General features: G+C 51.5%; 1 protein-coding gene across 1 annotated transcript in view; it reads right to left on the bottom strand.

The window, feature by feature from the left end:
• slc6a7 (solute carrier family 6 member 7) overlaps nucleotides 1–19829 on the bottom strand; it is an 86792-nt gene that overhangs the window by 16679 nt on the left and 50284 nt on the right. The window contains exons 8-11 of the mRNA XM_070891678.1: nucleotides 17113–17216; nucleotides 11414–11538; nucleotides 8661–8773; nucleotides 3375–3509 (exon numbers count right to left, since the gene is read on the bottom strand). Coding sequence (XP_070747779.1) covers nucleotides 3375–3509; nucleotides 8661–8773; nucleotides 11414–11538; nucleotides 17113–17216 — 477 coding nt within the window. The remainder of the gene's footprint in view (nucleotides 1–3374; nucleotides 3510–8660; nucleotides 8774–11413; nucleotides 11539–17112; nucleotides 17217–19829) is intronic.

Raw genomic sequence — 19829 nt, 5'->3', positions numbered from 1 at the left:
TGTTGAATGGCGGAGCAGGCTCGAGGGGCTAGATGGCCTACTCCTGTTCCTAATTCTTATGTTCTTATTAATATTGGCGAAGTCCAGAACCAGGGGTCACAGTCTAAGGATAAGGGGTAAGCCATTTAGGACCAAGATGAGGAGTCCTGTCTGGCGTAAAAATAAAAAAGGGAAGGTGGCTCAACCGTGGCTATCTAGGGAAATCAGGGATAGTATTAAAGCCAAGGAAGTGGCATACAAATTGGCCAGAAATAGCAGCGAACCTGGGGACTGGGAGAAATTTAGAACTCAGCAAAGGAGGACAAAGGGTTTGATTAGGGCAGGGAAAATGGAGTACGAGAAGAAGCTTGCAGGGAACATTAAGGTGGATTGCAAAAGTTTCTATAGGTATGTAAAGAGAAAAAGGTCAGTAAAGACAAACGTAGGTCCCCTGCAGTCAGAATCAGGGGAAGTCATAACGGGGAACAAAGAAATGGCAGACCAATTGAACAAGTACTTTGGTTCGGTATTCACTAAGGAGGATACAAACAACCTTTCGGATATAAAAGGGGTCAGAGGGTCTAGTAAGGAGGGGGAACTGAAGGAAATCTTTATTAGTCGGGAAATTGTGTTGGGGAAATTGATGGGATTGAAGGCCGATAAATCCCCAGGGCCTGATGGACTGCATCCCAGAGTACTTAAGGAGGTGGCCTTGGAAATAGCGGATGCATTGACAGTCATTTTCCAACATTCCATTGACTCTGGATCAGTTCCTAAGGAGTGGAGGGTAGCCAATGTAACCCCACTTTTTAAAAAAGGAGGGAGAGAGAAAACAGGGAATTATAGACCGGTCAGCCTGACCTCAGTAGTGGGTAAAATGATGGAATCAATTATTAAGGATGTCATAGCAGTGCATCTGGAAAATGGTAACATGATAGGTCCAAGTCAGCATGGATTTGTGAAAGGGAAATCATGCTTGACAAATCTTCTGGAATTTTTTGAGGATGTTTCCAGTAAAGTGGACAAAGGAGAACCAGTTGATGTGGTATATTTGGACTTTCAGAAGGCTTTCGACAAGGTCCCACACAAGAGATTAATGTGCAAAGTTAAAGCACATGGGATTGGGGGTAGTGTGCTGACATGGATTGAGAACTGGTTGTCAGACAGGAAGCAGAGAGTAGGAGTAAATGGGGACTTTTCAGAATGGCAGGCAGTGACTAGTGGGGTGCCGCAAGGTTCTGTGCTGGGGCCCCAGCTGTTTACATTGTACATTAATGATTTAGACGAGGGGATTAAATGCAGTATCTCCAAATTTGCGGATGACACTAAGTTGGGTGGCAGTGTGAGCTGCGAGGAGAATGCTATTAGGCTGCAGAGTGACTTGGATAGGTTAGGTGAGTGGGCAAATGCATGGCAGATGAAGTATAATGTGGATAAATGTGAGGTTATCCACTTTGGTGGTAAAAACAGAGAGACAGACTATTATCTGAATGGTGACAGATTAGGAAAAGGGAAGGTGCAACGAGACCTGGGTGTCATGGTACATCAGTCATTGAAGGTTGGCATGCAGGTACAGCAGGCGGTTAAGAAAGCAAATGGCATGTTGGCCTTCATAGCGAGGGGATTTGAGTACAGGGGCAGGGAGGTGTTGCTACAGTTGTACAGGGCCTTGGTGAGGCCACACCTGGAGTATTGTGTACAGTTTTGGTCTCCTAACTTGAGGAAGGACATTCTTGCTATTGAGGGAGTGCAGCGAAGATTCACCAGACTGATTCCTGGGATGGCGGGACTGACATATCAAGAAAGACTGGATCAACTGGGCTTGTATTCACTGGAGTTCAGAAGAATGAGAGGGGACCTCATAGAAACGTTTAAAATTCTGACGGGTTTAGACAGGTTAGATGCAGGAAGAATGTTCCCAATGTTGGGGAAGTCCAGAACCAGGGGTCACAGTCTAAGGATAAGGGGTAAGCCATTTAGGACCGAGATGAGGAGAGACTTCTTCACCCAGAGAGTGGTGAACCTGTGGAATTCTCTACCACAGAAAGTAGTTGGGTTCAATTCACTAAATATATTCAAAAGGGAGTTAGATGAAGTCCTTACTACTCGGGGGATCAAGGGGTATGGCGAGAAAGCAGGAAGGGGGAACTGAAGTTTCATGTACAGCCATGAACTCATTGAATGGCGGTGCAGGCTGAATGGCCTGCTCCTGCACCTATTTTCTATGTTTCTATGTTTCTATGACACTAAGCTGGGTGGCAGTGTGAGCTGAGAGGAGGATGCTAAGAGGCTGCAGGGTGACTTGGACAGGTTAGGTGAGTGGGCAAATACATGGCAGATGCAGCATAATGTGAATAAATGTGAGGTTATCCACTTTGTGGCAAAAACAGGAAGGCAGATTATTATCTGAATGGTGACAGATTTGGAAATGGGGAGGTGCAACGAGACCTGGGTGTCATGGTACATCAATCATTGAACGTTGGCATGCAGGTACAGCAGGCGGTGAAGAAGGCAAATGGTATGTTGGCCTTCATAGCTGGGGGATTTGAGTATAGGAGCAGGGAGGTCTTACTGCAGTTGTACAGGGCCTTGGTGAGGCCTCACCTGGAATATTGTGTTCAGTTTTGGTCTCCTAATCTGAGGAAGGATGTTCTTGCTATTGAGGGAGTGCAGCGAAGGTTTACCAGACTGATTCCCGGGATGGCTGGACTGACATATGAGGAGAGACTGGATCGACTGGACCTTTATTCACTGGAGTTTATAAGAATGAGAGTGGATCCCACAGAAACATATAAAATTCTGACGGGACTGGACAGGTTAGATGCAGGAAGTATGTTCCCGATGTTGGGGAAGTCCAGAACCAGGGGATACAGTCTAAGGATAAGGGGTAAGCCATTTAGGACTGAGATGAGGAGAAACTTCTTCACTCAGAGAGTTGTTAACCTGTGGAATTCCCTGCCGCAGAGAGTTGTTGAGGTCAATTCATTGGATATATTCAAGAGGGAGTTAGATATGGCCCTTACAGCTAAAGGGATCAAGGGGTATGGAAAGCAGGAAAGGGGTACTGAGGGAATGATCAGCCATGATCATATTGAATGGTGGTGCAGGCTCGAAGGGCCGAATGGCCTACTCCTGCACCTATTTTCTATGTTTCTATTAAATCGAGGGATATAGAGATTGGGCGGGAAAGTGGAGTTGAGGTTGATGATCAGCCATGATCATATTGAATGGCGGAGTCGTGCTCCTAATTCCCATGTTCTTATTCCTACTGGTTGCGATGTTGGGTTTAAGCTCTATATTCCCCCTAGTTGCGACAATGAGACTGCCCCCATGTTGTGGGCTGACTCGGTGATGATGGGACTGCCCCCATGTTGTGGGCTGACTCGGTGATGTACCTCAGTGATGAGCAGCAGCCCCAGGAGGTAGAACACGAAGCAGAGCGCAGCCAGGAACATCACCTTCCGCTTCCCTTCCCGCAACATCGGGAACTCATCCAGGAACGCCGTGGTGATTCCTTCCATATTCCCAAACTGCAAAACAAAACACAGACACTATCCACAGTGAGACAGAGCCTGTCCGTGAGATTCCATTCGTACGCAATGTCCTACGCGCTGTAACCTACATCGTGCTGGGTATGGCCATGCTCATCCACAGGCCCACTGGGCCTGGCCAGGTCTGTGTACACCCTCTACGACCACCGACTCTCCCCATCCATTGAATCATCTAAAGAATTGTCCTTTACGAATATTTCTTATTCCCTAAAGGCAATCGATCAAACTGTCAGATCATTCACGTACTCAGCCCTCCCCTCCCTTCCCCCCTCCCCCTTCCTCCACAAATCCCGCAACCCCCTCCTCCCTCCTCCTCTTCCCCCCCCTCCTCCCCCCCGCCCCCCGCCTCCCCTGCGCCCCTCCCCCCCCCCCCCCCCCCGCCCCTCAAACCTGCTGGCCTCCAGGAATAATCCTTTCCCCCGCCCCCCCCAGGCGTGTAAGACTCGATCAGCCTGGTCTATTTGAGGACATGGGTCCTTCAGCCTGTCCCTGTCCCGATAATCCTCGGATCCCATTCCCAGCCGGGTACTGATCCAGCTCCCGCTGACGGGACACGCAGAATCCACTGCCTTTTAGTCTTGGAATCGATTCCACATTCAGATATCGAGGCACAGGAGAGGGTGCAGAGAAGGTTTACGAGGATGATAGCAGAAATGCGAGGGTATACATATCAGGAAAGGATGAACAGGCTGGGCCTCTTTGCTCTTGAAAATCGAAGGCTGAGGGGTGACCTCATTCGAGTGGATGTAGAGAAGATGTTTCCACTTGTGGGGGAGACCAGAACTAGGGGCCATCAATATCAGACAGTCACTAATAAACCCACTGGGGAATTCAGGAGAAACCTCTTTACCCAGAGAGCGATGAGAATGTGGGACTCGCTGCCACAGGGAGGGGTTGAGGTGAATAGTATCGATGTATTTAAGGGGAAGCTGGATAAACACATGGGGGAGAAGGGAATAGAGGGTTATGCCGATAGATTTAGATGAGGAAAGACGGGAGGAGGCTCGAGTGGGGCATAAACACCGGTATGGACTGGTTGGGCCGACTGGCCCATTTCTGTGCCGTATATCCGGTGTAACATCCGCCATTCTGTTTAAAGAAATTTATATAGCGCCTTTCACAACCATCAACGTCCCAAAGCGCTTTATAGCCAATGAAGTATTTTTTGGAATGTAGTCACTGTTGTAATGTGGGAAACACAACTGGCGCACAGCAAGCTCCCACACACAGCAATGTGATAATGACCGGATAATCTGTTTTAGTGATGTTGATTGAGGGATAAATATTGGCCCCAGGACACCGGGGAGAACTCCCCTGCTCTTCTTTGACATAGTAACTTTTAGGAACTTTTAAATCCACCTGAGAGAGCAGGCGGGATCTCGGTTTAACGTCTCATCCAAAAGACAGCGTCTCCGACAGTGCAGCGCTCCCTCAGTACTGCACCTCCGACAGTGCAGCGCTCCCTCAGTACTGCCCCTCCGACAGTGCGGCGCTCCCTCAGTACTGCCCCTCCGACAGTGCGGCACTCCCTCAGTACTGCACCTCCGACAGTGCAGCGCTCCCTCAGTACTGCCCCTCCGACAGTGCGGCGCTCCCTCAGTACTGCCCCTCCGACAGTGCGGCGCTCCCTCAGTACTGCCCCTCCGACAGTGCGGCACTCCCTCAGTACTGCCCCTCCGACAGTGAAGCACACCCTCAGTACTGTCCCTCCAATAGTGCAGCACTCCCTCAGTCCTGCCACTCCGACAGTGCGGCACTCCCTCAGTCCTGCCCCTCTGACAGTGCGGTGCTCCCTCAGTCTTGCCCCTCTGACAGTGCGGTGCTCCCTCAGTCTTGCCCCTCTGACAGTGCGGTGCTCCCTCAGTATTGCCCCTCTGATAGTGCAGCACTCCCCCAATACTGCACTGGCAGCGTCAGCCAGGATTTGTGTGCTCGCGTCTCTGAGGCGGGACTCGATCTCACAAACATGTGGCTGAGAGCCGATAGTGACACCCACTGAACCTCAGCTGGCACTTGCTTGGAAAAAGCAACACCTCGTCTAATCTCATCGCATCTTATCTCCCTTTGCATCCGTGCCCTCTCGGTCTTGGCTGACAGCCCGAGTCAAACACTCTGATGATGAAAGGCGGAGACGCGATGGGCCCCTCACCCTCCCTCAGCGCAGCCTCCCCGCAGACAGAAACCTTTCAATGGGAAGGAGTCACACAGGGCTCGTTTCCGCAGGTCTCTCCTCTGCAAAACCCCTCCCCCATTTTGGTCCCGAAAATGTAAGCGGTTGCCCCAATCTCAAGAGGCCAGGTCGGGGTGTGAAAGGACTCGTGTGTGCTGCAGTCAGAGACTGAACGTGGAGTACTGCTGGTGCCTGGTGGCCACAGGCCAGCACTGCCCGCTGAAGAGGAATCGGTAACGGTTAATCTGAAACAAAAAATATCTGGGAGTAATCGGGCAGCAACGGTCGCCCTTATTGTGTTTGTTTGGTGCCTGGGTCCTTTAACGGGCTGCACGGCCCGTTCGAATGTCCGTGTGCGGGGTTCGTCCGGTTTAAATGCGGGCGAGAGATATCCAGACCGATGCTCGGACGCGAGGCTTCACGGGAACGTTGCTCGGTGGGTCCGGCAGTGTGGCAGGGGAGAGGAACGGGGGGGAACATTACCTCCGCCTCTCTCTCTCTCTCTCTCTCCACAGACGCTGCCTGAGCCACCGAGGATTCCAGCCTCTCCTGTTCCTGTTTCAGAGTTCCACCCTCCACAGAGTTTTGCTTTGGTATTGAAGTTAATCTGAAGCTGGATTTTTGTTGTCTCTTGACTTACAGCAGCGAAGGTTTGTCAGCCGTCATCCCTCACAGATCAGCAGGGCCCCTGGCGAACACACCATTTTATCCTTTGTAGCTGTTGCACAGACTGGGCCTGTATTCCCACGGTTTTAGAAGACTGAGGGGCGATCTAAACGAGTGCAGTACTGAGGGAGTGCCGCACTGTCGGAGGGGCAATACTGAGGGAGTGCTGCACTGTCGGAGGGGCAGTACTGAGGGAGAGCCGCACTGTCGGAGGGGCAGTACTGAGGGAGCGCCGCACTGTCGGAGGGGCGGTACTGAGGGAGCGCCGCACTGTCGGAGGGGCAGTACTGAGGGAGCGCCGCACTGTTGGAGGTGCTGTCTTTCGGATGAGACGTTAAACCGAGGCCCCTTCTGCTCTCTCAGGTGGACGTAAAAGAGGTGTAAAAGATTTGATCGGGTGGATCGAGAGAAACTGTTCCCTCTGGTGGGGGGAGTCCAGGACAAGGGGAAGGCCTTAAAATTAGAGCCCGGCCGTTCAGGGTGATGTCAGCGAGCACTTCTTCACACAAAGGGTGCTGGGAATCTGGAACTCTCTCCCCCCAAACGCTGTGGAGACTGGGGGTGAATTGGAGCTTTCCAGACTGAAATTGAGAGATGTTGGTTGGGTCAGGGTATCGGGGGGATATGGGGCCAAGGCGGGCAGATGGAGTTGAGATACAGATCAGCCATGACAGAATGGTGGGACAAGCTACAGGGGCCGAATGTCCTCCTCCTGTCCCCATCCGATGGAGGCTGACTGTAAGCCGGTGGAGGTGAATTTCCTGGGTGCGGTTGAGGGTGAGGGGTTCTCAGCCCTGCCTCGCCCCACGAGGTCAACACACAGCTTCACACAACGTCTTACCAAGTGTTCAACTCTTTCAGAGCATAACCACTGCCAATCTTTGGCCCCCCTCCCCCCCATTCCCCTCCCCTCCCCACCCCCCGCTCTCCCCCCCCCCAGAGCCTGTTTCTTTTCTCTCTCTCTCTGTCACTAAAGGCAGCGGGTCATTATCCCACCATTCACACCCGATCGCGACTAATGATTTTCTAATTCTGGCCATTACCATTTGAATTCGGCCCATCATCCCTTTTGTCTCTAATCTCTCCTGTCTTCCACCCTATCACAAACCTTCCCCTTTTGTACTCTTCCCTCCCCCCCCCCCCCCCCACTTTCAGTGCAGGTTAAGAATCCGTTCTTTCCGATCACTCTCCAGTTCTGACGAAGGGTCATCGACCTGAAACGTTAACTCTGCTCCCTCTCCACAGACACTGCCTGACCCGCTGAGATTTCCCGCATTCTCTGTTTTTATTGTTATCAAGCCTTTGAGTTCAATGTGCCGGGTCAGAATGTGATCTTGTGCTGATTTTTACAGCTCTTTGGGCAAACCCTTGGTGTGACCCATCAGTGTCCCCTGAACCATGATGAACCAAAGACTTCAAGAAATACCCTGTCAACAGACAGCGCCCGCTGGGTTAGAGAGGAAGGAAAACCAGCCAGAGTTCTTGCGCCTCATCTCCATCCCGTGACCCCAGGTGGGAAGTACAGGGTGTGAAGACACTGGGTCATAACCCATTGACCCATTATCCCCCACCCAACACCTGAAGGGCTTGCTAGCAATCACTGTCTCGTCGCTGGTAAGTAGAATGATTGGATTGGTGAGGGACAATCTCCATGGCTCCCTGGACCGTCCCATCCATCATCATGGCTCCCTGAGCCATCCCATCCATCGCCATGGCTCCCTGGACCATCCCATCCATCACCATGGCTCCCTGGGCCATCCCATTCATCGTCATGGCTCCCTGGGCCATCCCATCTATCGCTTTGGCTCCCTGGGTCATCCCATCCATCACCATGGCTCCCTGGGCCATCCCATCCATCACCAAGGCTCCCTGGGCCATCCCATCCATCACCATGGCTCCCTGGGCCATCTCATCTATCGCTATGGCTCCCTGGGCCATCCCATCCATCGCCATGGCTCCCTGGACCATCCCATCCATCACCATGGCTCCCTGGGCTAGCCCATCCATCGCCATGGCTCCCTGGGCCATCCCATCCATAGCCATGGTTCCCTGGGTCATCCCATCCAATGCCATGGCTCCCTGGGCCATCCCATCCATCACCATGGTTTCCTGGGCCATCCCATCCATCGCCATGGTTCCCTGAGCCATCCCATCCAAGGTAATGGCTCCCTAGGCCATCCCATCCATTACCATGGCTCCTGAATTGCAGAAGCAGCGACTTGATTGGGCAAGCAGGCTGCACCTCAATGTTCTCAGTGAGAGCAGGGTCTCCCCCTTGGTGGTGCCATAGTTACCAGCGTATCGATCCCCAGAGTGAAGAGCATCAGGAAAAAGAGTATCGACCAAATGAAGGAACCGGGCAGCAGAGCAAGGGCTTCTGGGTAAGCAACGAACGCCAGCCCTGGACCTAGAGCGAAGAAACATCCGGTTACAGAGCGTCCACACACACAGATCGGGAACAGGCCACACCCGCCTACCCCATCCTCCCCAACCCCCACCCCGTCATCGCACCCCATCAACATCTCCTTCTACTCCTGTCTCCCTCGTGTGTCTGTCCAGCTTCCCCTGAAATGCATCGATACTATTCGCCTCAACCCCTCCCTGTGGCAGCCAGCCCCACATTCTCACCACACACCAACAGATAGAGAGACGGAGCTCAAGGCAATGCCTGAGTCATTGCGATAACGACGAGTTTCAACGTAAGGACCATTATTCACAGAGCCTGAGAGGTGGAGCAGCTCAGACTCTGCCCTGTATCTCCAATCCAGCCCAGAGCGAGGGAGAGGAGAGGAGGGCTCCAGCCAGCAGGTTCAGACGGTCAGTGCTGGGGTCAGTTAAATGGTGGTCCGGGCACACAATCTGCTTTGGTACTCATGGGGCTGCTGGTTCAGAGGGTTGTGTTACTGGAGCAGTAATCCCTCATATCTAACCCCGTCCTGTACCTGCCCTGGGAGTGTTTGATGGGACAGTGTAGAGGGAGCTTTACTCTGTATCTAAACCCCTGTACCTGCCCTGGGAGTGTTTGATGGGACAGTGTAGAGGGAGCTTTACTCTGTATCTAACCCGTGCTGTACCTGCCCTGGGAGTGTTTGATGGGACAGTGTAGAGGGAGCTTTACTCTGTATCTAACCCGTGCTGTACCTGTCCTGGGAGTGTTTGATGGGACAGTGTAGAGGGAGCTTTACTCTGTATCTAACACTGTACCTGCCCTGGGAGTGTTTGATGGGACAGTGTAGAGGGAGCTTTACTCTGTATCTAACCCCCTGTACCTGCCCTGGGAGTGTTTGATGGGACAGTGTAGAGGGAGCTTTACTCTGTATCTAACCCCCTGTACCTGCCCTGGGAGTGTTTGATGGGACAGTGTAGAGGGAGCTTTACTCTGTATCTAACCCCCTGTACATGCCCTGGGAGTGTTTGATGGGACAGTGTAGAGGGAGCTTTACTCTGTATCTAACCCCATGCTGTACCAGCCCTGGGAGTGTTTGATGGGACAGTGTAGAGGGAGCTTTACTCTGTCTCTAACCCCCTGTACCTGCCCTGGGAGTGTTTGATGAGACAGTGTAGAGGGAGCTTTACTCTGTATCTAACCCCCTGTACATGCCCTGGGAGTGTTTGATGGGACAGTGTAGAGGGAGCTTTACTCTGTATCTAACCCCCTGTACCTGCCCTGGGAGTGTTTGATGGGACAGTGTAGAGGGAGCTTTACTCTGTATCTAACCCCCTGTACCTGCCCTGGGAGTGTTTGATGAGACAGTGTAGAGGGAGCTTTACTCTGTATCTAACCCCCTGTACATGCCCTGGGAGTGTTTGATGGGACAGTGTAGAGGGAGCTTTACTCTGTATCTAACCCCGTGCTGTACCTGTCCTGGGAGTGTTTGATGGGACAGTGTAGAGGGAGCTTTACTCTGTATCTAACCCCCTGTACCTGCCCTGGAAGTGTTTGATGGGACAGTGTAGAGCGAGCTTTACTCTGTATCTAACCCCGTGCTGTACCTGCCCTGGGAGTGTTTGATGGGACAGTGTAGAGGGAGCTTTACTCTGTATCTAACCCCCTGTACCTGCCCTGGGAGTGTGTGATGGGACAGTGTAGAGGGAGCTTTACTCTGTATCTAACCCCGTGCTGTACCTGCCCTGGGAGTACATCAGTTGGACAATATCTCCCGCTGATGGAGGAGAGATTGAGGAAGGTCCATAGCTGGAAGTAAACAGGGATTGTAGACAGAGGAACAACAGCAGGTGAACCAGTCCATGATCGTGAGAGCACTAACCAGAGAGAACCTTCCGATTCACAGAGCTTCCACAGATCGAGCGGGGAGAAAGTTATTCTTGGTGAGAGACCATCAGTGGCAGGTCGGGACCATACAAGGAGCGGTGAGCGGTGACCGTGGGCAGTGTACCACGGCAAGGTACAGAGTGAGCTGGTGCAGGAGGGCGACGGCAGCGAAGAGGAACATCAGCAAGGTCCAGGTCGGTGATTGGAGCGTGGGCAGGTACAGCAGGAGCGGCGAGGTCGGGGCGAAGGAGCGGCGAGAGATTGTAGAGGGACGTGATCGGGGCCCAGGAGAGGCGAGAGTTTGGGGCCAGGGGCCCAAGGGGCAGCACGGGCCCAGCCCACACTGCGATATGTGGGCGCACTGGGTCCGTGCAGCAGAGCTGGTCTCCAGTCGTCCTGGTTAACCCTTGCCACTGGACCAAGACCTCGCTCGGTCAAGCCCGTGTGGTGGCTGGTGTGCAACGGTCACCCCACGTTAAAACAATCCACCCACAGGCATCTTCCACCCTTCAGGATGTAGTTCAGGATCCGGAATATTAGGTCCTTCATTGAAACACCTGTGAACTCATCCCTTTTGGCGTGGAGGCAAGTCATCCTCGATACGAGGGACCGCCTATGATGATGAGGACCTGCCATGGGCGTGGGTGATGGGCTCTGGAAGCGCTCATCCTGCAGAGTGTTTAAATGGAAAGCCAGTGTGACGAAGGCTGTCAGTGCACGGCACGGCAGGTGCCGCGAGAGACCGCGGGGATGACGGTTGACCGATGTCCTCACCAGAGTCTGCCACATCTTCCACCGCCACGCCTTTCTTCCACGCCATGTGACCCAGGATGGAGAAGATGGCAAACCCCGCGAAGAAGCTGGTCACGCAGTTGCCCGTCACGATGATCAGCGTGTCCCTGGGAGAGAGAGCCTCGGTTACCGATGGTTACGGTGAACGGGCAGCGCAAGATCCGCCTGCACCCCCACCTCCCTCTCGCCCGCTCCCTCACCGCCTGGCCTCCGAATCGCAGTCACTCTCAGGAACAGCATGAAAGACCTGCATTTCTATAGCACCTTTCACCATCTCAGCTCATCCCAAAGAGCTTTACAGCCAATGAAGTACTTTTGGAGAGTAGCCACTGTTGTAATATAGGAAGCGCGGCAGCCAATTTGCGCACAGCAAGCTCCCACAAACAGCAATGTGACAATGACCCAGATAATCTGTTTTTAGTGATGGTGGTTGAATGATCGATATTGGCCCCAGGACACCGGGGATAACTCCCCTGCTCTTCTTCCAATAGTGGCCGTGGGATCTTTTATGTCCAACTGAGAGGGCAGACGGGCCTCGGTTTAACATATTATCTGAAAGACGGCATCTCCGACAGTGCGGCACTCCCTCAGTACTGCACTGGATTGTCACCTTGGATTTTAAACATAAGAACCTAAAAGTTAGGAGCAGGAGTCGGCCATTCGGCCCTTCGAACCTGCTCCGCCATTCAATGAGATCATGGCTGATCATTGACCTCAACTCCACTTTCCCGCCCGATCCCCATATCCCTCGATTCCCCGAGAGTCCAAAAATCTATCGATCTCAGCCTTGAATATACTCAACGACTGAGCCTCCACAGCCCTGTGGGGCAGAGAATTCCAAAGATTCACCGTCCTCTGAGTGAAGAAATTCCTTCTCATCTCAGTGTAACGAGACCTGGGTGTCATGGTACATCAGTCATTGAAGGTTAGCATGCAGGTACAGCAGGCGGTTAAGAAAGCAAATGGCATGTTGGCCTTCATAGCGAGGGGATTAGAGTACAGGGGCAGGGAGGTGTTGCTACAGTTGTACAGGGCCTTGGTGAGGCCACACCTGGAGTATGGTGTACAGTTTTGGTCTCCTAACTTGAGGAAGGACATTCTTGCTATTGAGGGAGTGCAGCGAAGGTTCACCAGACTGATTCCCGGGATGGCGGGACTGACCTATCAAGAAAGACTGGATCAACTGGGCTTGTATTCACTGGAGTTCAAAAGAATGAGAGGGGATCTCATAGAAACGTTTAAAATTCTGACGGGTTTAGACAGGTTAGATGCAGGAAGAATGTTCCCAATGTTGGGGAAGTCCAGAACCAGGGGTCACAGTCTAAGGATAAGGGGTAAGCCATTTAGGACCGAGATGAGGAGAAATTTCTTCACCCAGAGAGTGGTGAACCTGTGGAATTCTCTACCACAGAAAGTTGTTGAGGCCAATTCACTAAATATATTCAAAAAGGAGTTAGATGAAGTCCTTACTACTAGGGGGATCAAGGAGTATGGTGAGAAAGCAGGAATGGGGTACTGAAGTTGCACGTTCAGCCATGAACTCATTGAATGGCGGTGCAGGCTCGAAGGGCCGAATGGCCTGCTCCTGCACCTATTGTCTATGTTTCTATGTTTCTAAACGGCCAACCCCTTATCCTGAGACTGTGACCCTTGGTTCTAGACTCCCCAGCCCAGGGGAAACACCCTCCCTGCATCTACCCTGTCAATCCCTGTAAGAATTGTGTATGTTTCAATGAGATTTCCTCTCATTCTTCGAACCTCCAGAGTATCGGTCCAATCTACACAATCTCTCCTCATAGGACAACCCTCTCATCCCAGGGATCAATCTGGTGAACCTTTGTTGCACTTCCTCCAAGGCAACTATATCCTTCCTCCTACTCTTTGCTTCCTGTCTGACAACCAGTTCTCAATCCATGTCAGCACACTACCCCCAATCCCATGTGCTTTAACTTTGCACATTAATCTCTTGTGTGGGACCTTGTCGAACGCCTTCTGAAAGTCCAAATATACCACATCAACTGGTTCTCCCTTGTCCACTCTACTGGAAACATCCTCAAAAAATTCCAGAAGATTTGTCAAGCATGATTTCCCTTTCACAAATCCATGCTGACTTGGACCTATCATGTCACCGCTTTCCAAATGACATCCTTAATAATTGATTCCATCATTTTACCCACTACTGAGGTCAGGCTGACCGGTCTATAATTCCCTGTTTTCTCTCTCCCTCCTTTTTTAAAAAGTGGGGTTACATTGGCTACCCTCCACTCTATAGGAACTGATCCAGAGTCAATGGAATGTTGGAAAATGACTGTCAATGCATCCACTATTTCCAAGGCCACCTCCTTAAGTACTCTGGGATGCAGTCCATCAGGCCCTGGGGATTTATCGGCCTTCAATCCCATCAATTTCCCCAACACAATTTCCCGGCTAATAAGGATTTCCCTCAGTTCCTCCTCCTTACTAGACCCCCCGACCCCTTTTATATCCGGAAGGTTGTTTGTGTCCTCCTTTGTGAATACCGAACCAAAGTACTTGTTCAATTGGTCTGCCATTTCTTTGTTCCCCGTTATGACTTCCCCTGATTCTGACTGCAGGGGACCTACGTTTGTCTTTACTAACCTTTTTCTCTTTACATATCTATAGAAAGTTTTGCAATCCGTCTTAATGTTCCCTGCAAGCTTCTTCTCATACTCCATTTTCCCTGCCATAATCAAACCCTTTGTCCTCCTCTGCTGAGTTCTAAATCTCTCCCTGTCCCCAGGTTCGCTGCTATTTCTGGCCAATTTGTATGCCACTTCCTTGGCTTTAATGCTATCCCTGATTTCCCTTGATAGCCACAGTTGAGCCATCTTCCCTTTTTTATTTTTATGCCAGACAGGAATGTACAATTGTTGTAGTTCATCCATGCGGTCTCTAAATGTCTGCCATTGCCCATCCACAGTCAACCCCTTAAGTATCATTCGCCAATCTATCCTAGCCAATTCACGCCTCATACCTTCAAAGTTACCCTTCTTTAAGTTCTGGACCATGGTCTCTGAATTAACTGTTTCATTCTCCATCCTAATGCAGAATTCCACCATATTATGGTCACTCTTCCCCAAGGGCCTCGCACAACGAGATTGCTAATTAATCCTCTCTCATTACATAACATCCAGTCTAAGATAGCCTCCCCCCTAGTTGGTTCCTCGACATATTGGTCCAAAAAACCATCCCTTATGCACTCCAGGAAATCCTCCTCCACCGTATTGCTTCCAGTTTGGTTAGCCCAATCTATGTGCATATTAAAGTCACCCATTATAACTGCTGAGCTTTACTTTGTATCTAATCCGTGCTGTACCTGTCCTGGGAGTGTTTGATGGGACAGTGTAGAGGGAGCTTTACTCTGTATCTAACCCCCTGTACCTGCCCTGGGAGTGTTTGATGGGACAGTGTAGAGGGAGCTTTACTCTGGATCTCACCCGTGCTGTACCTGCCCTGGGAGTGTTTGATGGGACAGTGTAGAGGGAGCTTTACTCTGTATCTAACACCGTGATGTAGCTGCCCTGGGAGTGTTTGATGGGACAGTGTAGAGGGAGCTTTACTGTGTATCTAATCCCTTGTACCTGCCCTGGGAGTGTTTGATGGGACAGTGTAGAGGGAGCTTTACTCTGTATCTAACCACCTGTACCTGCCCTGGGAGTGTTTGATGGGACAGTGTAGAGGGATGTTTACTCTGTATCTAACCCCCTGTACCTGCCCTGGGAGTGTTTGATGGGACAGTGTAGAGAGAGCTTTACTCTGTATCTAACCCATGCTGTACCTGTCCTGGGAGTGTTTGATGGGACAGTGTAGAGGGAGCTTTACTCTGTATCTAACCCCGTGCTGTACCTACCCTGGGAGTGTTTGATGGGACAGTGTAGAGGGAGCTTTACTGTGTATCTAATCCCCTGTACCTGCCCTGGGAGTGTTTGATGGGACAGTGTAGAGGGAGCTTTACTCTGTATCTAACCCCGTGCTGTACCTGCCCTGGGAGTGTATGATGGGACAGTGTAGAGGGAGGTTTACTCTGTATCTAACCCCCTGTACCTGCCCTGGGAGTGTTTGATGGGACAGTGTAGAGGGAGCTTTAGTCTGTATCTAACCCGTGCTGTACCAACCCTGGGAGTGTTTGATTGGACAGTGTAGAGGGAGCTTTACTCTGTATCTAACCCCGTGCTGTACCTGCCCTGGGAGTGTTTGATGGGACAGTGTAGAGGGAGCTTTACTCTGTATCTAACCCCGTGCTGTACCTGCCCTGGTAGTGTTTGATGGGACAGTGTAGAGGGAGCTTTACTCTGTATCTAACCCCGTGCTGTACCTGCCCTGGGAGTGTTTGATGGGACAGTGTAGAGGGAGCTTTACTCTGTATCTAACCCCGTGCTGTGCCTGCCCTGGGAGTGTTTGATGGGACAGTGTAGAGGGAGCTTTACTCTGGATCTCACCCGTGCTGTACCTGCCCTGGGAGTGTTTGATGGGACAGTGTAGAGGGAGCTTTACTCTGTATCTAACACCGTGATGTAGCTGCCCTGGGAGTGTTTGATGGGACAGTGTAGAGGGAGCTTTACTCTGTATCTAAACACGTGCTGGACCTGCCCTGGGAGTGTTTGATGGGGCAGTGTAGAGGGAGCTTTAGTCTGTATCTAACCCCGTGCTGTACCTGCCATGGGAGTATTTGATGGGACAGTGTAGAGGGAGCTTTACTCTGTATCTAACCCCGTGCTGTACCTGCCCTGGGTGTGTTTGATGGGACAGTGTAGAGGGAGCTTTACTCTGTATCTAACCCCATGCTGTACCTGTCCTGGGAGTGTTTGATGGGACAGTGTAGAGGGAGCTTTACTCTGTATCTAACCCCGTGCTGTACCTGCCCCGGGAGTGTTTGATGGGACAGTGTAGAGGGAGCTTTACTCTGTATCTAACCTGTGCTGTACCTGGCCTGGAGTGTTTGATGGGACAGTGTAGAGGGAGCTTTACTCTGTATCTAACCACGTGCTGTACCTGCCCTGGGAGTGTTTGATGGGACAGTGTTGAGGGAGCTTTACTGTGTATCTAATCCCCTGTACCTGCCCTGGGAGTGTTTGATGGGACAGTGTAGAGGGATGTTTACTCTGTATCTAACCCCCTGTACCTGCCCTGGGAGTGTTTGATGGGACAGTGTAGAGAGAGCTTTACTCTGTATCTAACCCCCTGTACCTGCCCTGGGAGTGTTTGATGGGACAGTGTAGAGGGAGCTTTACTCTGTATCTAACCCAGTGCTGTACCTGTATGCGAGCTTTACTCTGTATCTAACCCCGTGCTGTACCTGTCCTGGGAGTGTTTGATGGGACAGTGTTCAGGGAGCTTTACTCTGTATCTAACCCCGTGCTGTACCTGCCCTGGGAGTGTTTGATGGGACAGTGTAGAGGGAGCTTTACTCTGTGTCAACCCCGTGCTGTACCTGCCCTGGGAGTGTTTGATGGGACAGTGTAGAGGGAGCTTTACTCTGTATCTAACCCCGTGTTGTACCTGCCCTGGGAGTGTTTGATGGGACAGTGTAGAGGGAGCTTTACTCTGTATCTAACCCCGTGCTGTACCTGCCCTGGGAGTGTTTGATGGGACAGTGTAGAGGGAGCTATACTCTGTATCTAACCCCGTGCTGTACCTTCCTCTCTCTATGCCTTTAATACCTGACAACGTTGTTGTCGAACTTGTTGTAAGATGCCATTGAAAGCAAGCCTCCAAAACCGATCCCCAGGGAGTAGAATATCTGGGAGGCAGCGTCGTTCCACACCTAGGACCAAGAGTGAAAGGGTTAGAGCAGAATTCCTGCAGTGGTAGGGGACAGCGGGGACTGAGCCCAGATCCCACACCCCCTCCGGGAGCCGCACTCACTGGGGGAGTGTGTGTGGGAGAGTCGGGACTCAGTGAATGAGCCCCGTCTCCCACCTGCTTCTGCTCGGCACCTCTCCACCGCAACATCAAAAATGGCTCAAAATAAAAGAGCGATTGGCATCGGTGGAAACAGAGGGAAGGGAAAGACAGATAAAGAATGACGTGAATAAGGATTGATCAGGGGAGAAGGGGCTGGAGGAGGATGATCATTTTGAGCATTTATAAGCAGAGAGCAGACCAAGATAAAGAAATGAGGAGTGAGCTCCGACGAGACAACATTCACGGGAAAACAAGTAATGTAAAATCAGATCAAGGAACGACTTGAACGGGAATAAAACCCGGCAGCGACGTTACACTCGCTTTCCAGTGTCGCACACTGCCAGCGGTCCCAGAGTTGTACCGGAGTGGTCCCGGAGTGGTCCCGGAGTGGTCCCGGAGTGCTCCCGGAGTGCTCCCGGAGTGCTCCCGGAGTGGTCCCGGAGTGGTCCCGGAGTGCTCCCAGAGTTGTCCCGGAGTGGTCCCGGAGTGGTCCCGGAGTTGTCCCTGAGTGCTCCCGGAGTGCTCCCGGAGTGCTCCCGGAGTGGTCCCGGAGTGGTCCCGGAGTTGTCCCTGAGTGCTCCCGGAGTGCTCCCGGAGTGCTCCCGGAGTGGTCCCGGAGTGCTCCCGGAGTGGTCCCGGAGTGGTCCCGGAATGGAAGATGCCTGTGCGTGAGTCCTTTTAACGTAGGGTGGTCGCTGCACATCGGCACACCCTCCCTTTCCCTCAACCACTGTCTGTCCCACCTGTGACAGAAACTGTGGCTCCCGTATTGGACTGTTCAGCCACCTAAGGACTCACGATAAGAGTGGAAGCAAGCCTTCCTCGATTCCGAGGGGCTGCCTATGATGATGAGCGGTCCCGGTGATTGCGGGGTCTGGAACACGGGGACGCTGAGACAAGATTTTTAATGTAAGGACAGAGAGCAGGAGAATCCAGTGCACCAACGATATCGGTAAAAAACGGGATGAGGTCCTACGAGACAAATTTAGGGAGCTAGGAGCTAAATTAAAAAGTAGGACCTCAAAAGTAGTAATCTCAGGATTGCTACCAGTGCCACGTGATAGTCAGAGTAGGAATCGCAGGATAGCGCAGATGAATACATGGCTTGAGCAGTGGTGCAGCAGGGAGGGATTCAAATTCCTGGGACATTGGAACCGGTTCTGGGGGAGGTGGGACCAGTACAAACCGGACGGTCTGCACCTGGGCAGGACCGGAACCAATGTCCTAGGGGGAGTGTTTGCTCGTGCTGTTGGGGAGGAGTTAAACTAATATGGCAGGGAGATGGGAACCAATGCAGGGAGACAGAGGGAAACAAATTGGAGACAGAAGCAAAAGACAGAAAGGAGATGAGTAAAAGTGGAGGGCAGAGAAACCCAAGGCAAAGAACAAAAAGGGCCACTTTGCAGCAAAATTCTAAAGGGTCTAAGTGTGTTAAAAAGGCAAGCCTGAAGGCTCTGTGCCTCAATGCGAGGAGTATTCGGAATAAGGTGGATGAATTAACTGCGCAGATAGCAGTTAACGGATATGATGTAATTGGCATCACGGAGACATGGCTCCAGGGTGACCAAGGCTGGGAACTCAACATCCAGGGGTATTCAACATTTAGGAAGGATAGACAGAAAGGAAAAGGAGGTGGGGTGGCGTTGCTGGTTAAAGAGGAAATTAATGCAATAGTAAGGAGGGACATTAGCCTGGATGATGTGGAATCGGTATGGGTGGAGCTGCGGAATACCAAAGGGCAGAAAACGCTAGTGGGAGTTGTGTACAGACCTCCAAACAGTAGTAGTGATGTTGGGGAGGGCATCAAACAGGAAATTAGGGGTGCATGCAATAAAGGTGCAGCAGTTATAATGGGTGACTTTAATATGCACATAGATTGGGCTAACCAAACTGGAAGCAATACGGTGGAGGAGGATTTCCTGGAGTGCATAAGGGATGGTTTTCTAGACCAATATGTCGAGGAACCAACTACGGGGGAGGCCATTTTAGACTGGGTGTTGTGTAATGAGAGAGGATTAATTAGCAATCTCATTGTGCGAGGCCCCTTGGGGAAGAGTGACCATAATATGGTGGAATTCTACATTGGGATGGGGAATGAAACAGTTAATTCAGAGACCATGGTCCAGAACTTAAAGAAGGGTAACTTTGAAGGTATGAGGCGTGAATTAGCTAGGATAGATTGGCGAATGATACTTAAGGGGTTGACTGTGGATGGGCAATGGCAGACATTTAGAGACCGCATGGATGAACTACAACAATTGTACATTCCTGTCTGGCGTAAAAATAAAAAAGGGAAGGTGGCTCAACCGTGGCTATCAAGGGAAATCAGGGATAGTATTAAAGCCAAGGAAGTGGCATACAAACTGGCCAGAAATAGCAGCGAACCCGGAGACTGGGAGAAATTTAGAACTCAGCAGTGGAGGACAAAGGGTTTGATTAGGGCAGGGAAAATAGAGTACGAGAAGAAGCTTGC

This window comes from Pristiophorus japonicus, chromosome 10 (genome assembly GCF_044704955.1).
Source record: "Pristiophorus japonicus isolate sPriJap1 chromosome 10, sPriJap1.hap1, whole genome shotgun sequence".
NCBI classification, from domain to species: Eukaryota; Metazoa; Chordata; class Chondrichthyes; family Pristiophoridae; genus Pristiophorus; species Pristiophorus japonicus.
This window is presented reverse-complemented; position numbering and strand designations above follow the sequence as displayed.